General features: G+C 76.2%; 2 protein-coding genes across 2 annotated transcripts; both read right to left on the reverse strand.

The window, feature by feature from the left end:
* On the reverse strand, window positions 1–1,296 carry AURANDRAFT_67643 (hypothetical protein; the record flags this gene model as incomplete). The annotated part of the gene is made up of 1 exon (XM_009043200.1): window positions 1–1,296. One exon carries the CDS (start codon window positions 1,294–1,296, stop codon window positions 1–3), a length of 1,296 nt encoding a protein of 431 aa, XP_009041448.1.
* Window positions 1,297–2,068: 772 nt separating this feature from the next.
* Window positions 2,069–3,460, reverse strand: AURANDRAFT_67644 (hypothetical protein; the record flags this gene model as incomplete). The annotated part of the gene is made up of 1 exon (XM_009043199.1): window positions 2,069–3,460. One exon carries the CDS (start codon window positions 3,458–3,460, stop codon window positions 2,069–2,071), a length of 1,392 nt encoding a protein of 463 aa, XP_009041447.1.
* Between the last annotated feature and the right edge of the window lie 679 nt (window positions 3,461–4,139).

The raw sequence follows: 4,139 nt of genomic DNA on the forward strand, positions 1-4,139 counted from the left end.
TCACCGCGGCTTGTCGAGCTGGCCGACGAGGCCGCCGCGCGGCACGCCGGCGAGGCCCGTCGATATGAGCGCGAACCAGGCGCGGACGGCGTGGTCCGTGAAGCCCGGGAGCGCGTAGTGGACGTCCGGGCTCGCGCAGCTCCGCGGCCGCGCGAGGAGGTCCGCGTGCGACGGCGGGTCGAAGCCGGCCGCCGCGTAGGCGTCGCGGAGCTGGCGCTCGAGCGCGGCCTGGTAGATCTCGTTGACGCTCACGAGGATGGGCCGCGACGCCGGGTTGCCCGCGCGCGGCAGGTAGAGGTCGACGAGCGCGCGGTTCGGGAACATGTGGAGGACGACGTCGACCTCGGCCCAGTCGAGGTCGCACGGCGGCTTGGCGTCGCGCGGCAGCTTCTTGAGGTTGAAGAGGTACTGGAAGCAGACGCGGGCCCGCGGGCCGCGGGATCCCGGCGGCGGGCCGTACTCGTAGAGCGCGTGGTTCGGGTCGCACTTGTGGAAGTTCGACCGCGGCGCCGGCGGGTCGAGCGGCCGCGGGTGCACGTCCTCGGCGAAGTAGGTCGGCAGGTAGTCGCGGTCGTAGCCGTCGCACTGGCCGCCGCCCGCCCGGATGGCGCCGACGCTCGCGTCCGCGGCCGCGCCGCCCGCGTCCCTGACCGCGTGCTTCACGAACCCGCCGACGACGGACGCCTCGTAGAGGCAGCCCAGGGACGCGAAGGGCTGCCCCATGAAGGAGAGGCCGAGCATGACCACGGTCATGGTCCCCCGCCGCCGCGACGCCGGCGACGGCGCGCCGCGCTCGAGGAAGCTCCGCGCGACGGCGCTCGGGTGCGGGTCGGGCATCGCGCACGCGCCGGCGAGCGCGCTCCGCAGCGTCCAGCGCCAGCGGACGGGCCGGTCCACGGCGGCCGCGCCGAGGCAGGCCGGCGCCGTGTGGTACCGCGCCTTGAGGCACCAGCAGGACCAGTCGTAGGGCGGGGAGCCGCCCGTGCGCTCGAACGTGCCCTCGGCCGCGACGCGGCCGTGGGTCACGGCGCAGACGCGGCCGCCCGCGCCGGGCAGGTCGCGGGCGGCAAACGCGGGCGCCGTCGCGTTCGCCCGCGGCGGCGCCAGGGCCTCCTGGGCCGCGAGCCAGGCGACGGCCTCGTCGACGGCGTCGGCGCCCGCGGCGGCGCCGTGGGCGAAGTAGCGGGCCCGGATCGCCGCGGAGGCGTTGCCCGGGCCCGGCGCCGCGGCGGCGACGGCGGCGACGGCGGCGAGGCGGGCGACGCGCCTCGCGGGCTGCCATCGAGCCCCCGTCATCGTCGCGGCATCATTGCGTAGTAAAAAGGCAGGTTTGCTACGACACAGTGAAGCCTTGGGCATGGCACGCACAATTCTTCTCGCGTGGGCGGCCTCTGCCGCGCTGGCCTTCGAGGCGCCGGCGCCTCCGCGCCCGCCGACGCGCCTCGGCGCCGGCTTCGGCAAGGCGACGGTCGCGACGAAGGCGAAGCAGATCGACAGCGGCCCCAAGCCCATGGACAAGCAGTGGGACAACTACTTCGCGCTCACGGAGGACGACGCGGCGGCGGTCACGAAGGAGGTCTGGATCACGACGCCCAGCGGCGAGCGGCCGCTGCCGCTCGGCTTCGCGGCCTGCCGCGCCGGCGGCGACGTCGCCGAGGCCGTCGCGCTCCAGAAGGCGCTCATCCTCTGGTGCGCCGAGGGCCTGCACCCGAAGCTCGCGCCCTTCCTCCGCGGCAAGGCCAAGGGCGAGGTCGCGCTCGAGCTCGCGTTCTGCGACGTCGCCGTCGTCTCCGACGAAGAACGGGAAAAGGAGCTCGCGGCGGGCGAGGCCGCGCCGGAGGGCAAGCCCCCCGGCGGCCCGCTCACGATGCTCGGCACGGTCAAGCCGCCGCCGAGCCTCGGCGCCAAGGACGTCGGCTTCATGCCCTTCAAGAGCCCGATCCAGGCGAACCAGGCCAGCGTCAAGCAGTCCGCCGCGAAGCGCGAGATGAGCAGCAGCAAGTCGAAGAAGCGGTAGGCGCCGCGTTTATACGAGTTCGGGGTCCCGGCGTCGACGACGCGGGGCTCCCTACGCGTCGAAGAGGAGGGACGTGAGCCAGTCCTTCTTCGGCGGCGTCGCCGGCTTCCGCATCGCCGGCGGCGCGCCGTCGCCCTCCGCCCGCGCCGCGGCGCGCGCCGCGGCGACGGTCTCGAGGCCGCGGAGCTCCGCGGCCCGGATCTGGGCCGCCTCGTCGCCGAAGTGGTCCTCGACGACGCGCGCGGGCGCCGCCATCGTCGCCGCCGCGTCGTCGGCGCGGTCCTCGACGACGCGCGCGGCCGCCGGCGCGCGGTCGTCGTCGTCGGACTCGCTCAGGTCCTCGTCGGAGAAGAACTCGAAGATGCCGCTCTCGCACTCGTGCCACACGTCGCCGTCCTCGGCCTCGTCGGCGGGCGGGCCCTCGCATTCGTGGAACTCGTCGGTGTCGTCGGCGTCGTCGGCGCCGGCGGCGTTGGCGGCGTCGGCGACCGCGGGCGCCGCCGCGGCGTCGTCGGCGCCGGCGGCGCCGTCCGCCGCCGCCGCGCCCGCGGCGACGTCCGCGGCGTCGCGCAGGAAGGCCCGCTCGAACGCGTGGTCGCCGAGCGCCGGGCCGCGGCCGCCGTAGGCCGGCGGCAGCGCGTCGCCGCAGAGCGCCGCGAGCGCCGCGGCCCGGTCCGCGGCCGCGACGACGTCGACCTTGTCGCGGACGTCGCGGGGGAGGACGGACTTGACGGTTCCAAAGACCGCGGAGAACCAGCGCGGCGCGTTGACCACGAGCACGCGCTCCGTCCGGTAGGGCACGAGGCTCTCCGTGACCTCCGACGCGGCCCCGAGGAGCTGGAGGAACGCGGCGTTGACCTCGCTCCAGCGGAGGCCGCCCGCGTCGAGGACCGTGACGAGCCGCGTGTCCTCCCCTTCGAAGGTCCGCGAGATCCACTCGTGCGCGAGGCAGAAGTGGCGCACGATGCCCGCCTTGTCGACCTCGCCGGACGCGAGCACGGACGTGTCGAGGCGCCCGAGCAGCTCGAAGAAGATCACGGCGCCCGACGGGGACCGGCCGTGGAGGTAGTGCGGGTAGAGCCGCTTCACGGGCGCGACGCGCCGCGCGGCGGCGGCGTCGCGGAGCGCGCCGTCGACGTCGTGCGCCGCGCGCCAGGCCCGCGTCTTCGCCCAGGCCGCGGCGCCGCCGCGCGCCGCGTAGAGCCGCGGCGGCGGCGCCGCGGCGTCCGCCGCCGCGGCGGCCGCCGGCGCGGCGGCCGCCGGGGCGGCGTCCGCCGGCCGCTTCGGGGCCTTCCTCCGCTTCGGGGTCCTCGGCGTGGCCGGCGACGACGCGCGGGAGCCGGACCGGGCGGAGCCGAGGGCGCTCTTCACGAGGCGGCTCGAGCGCACCTCCTTCTTCCAGGTTTGGTGCACGGCCCCGAGGTCGAGCAGCGTCTCCGCCATGCCGCAAGGTGCGGCTACCCGGCGGCGCAGGACGCCGGCTGGCAGGAAGCGGGCGAGGTGCGGCGCGGTGCGGCAGGCATCACGAGGCCGCAGCCGCCCAGCACGTTATGATGTCGGCTATCACCGAAAATCGCAAAGATCGCAGCTTGAACACACCATTCTTTCAAGAAGCGCGCAAGAAAAACTTGCGACGACATGGAGCTGCCATCACTCTTCCAATCGCCGGCGCCGGCGCCAGCCGGCGGTGGCATCGGCGAGTGCGTGATGAGCCGCGCGCGCGCCGACAACAACAACGACGGCGACGGCGACGACTCCGACGGGGCGCCGCTGCTCGAGTCGTTCCAGCAGAGCGCCGGCGGCGGCGCGCGCGTCTACGCCGCTCGCGCGCCGGCGCCGGCGCCGGCGCGCGCCGCGGCGGCCGCGGCGGACGACGGCGGCGCGCCGGAGCGCCACGACTACGCCGCCGCCGACGACAGCGGCGTCTACCGGCGGCACCGCGCGCTCGGCGCGCGCCTCCGGAACCGCGCGAAAACGCGCGACGCGCCGCGGCTCGGCGACGCCTGGTCCGACGCGGCGCTGGAGCGTTTCTGCGCGCTCGCGGCCTGCGTCGTCCTCGGCGTCGCCGTCGGCGCCGCGGCGGCGGCCGAGGCCGCGGCCGCGGCCGCGCTCCTCCGGCTCC

The sequence above is a fragment of the Aureococcus anophagefferens genome (genome assembly GCF_000186865.1).
Source record: "Aureococcus anophagefferens unplaced genomic scaffold AURANscaffold_45, whole genome shotgun sequence".
Lineage (NCBI taxonomy): Eukaryota > Pelagophyceae > Pelagomonadales > Pelagomonadaceae > Aureococcus > Aureococcus anophagefferens.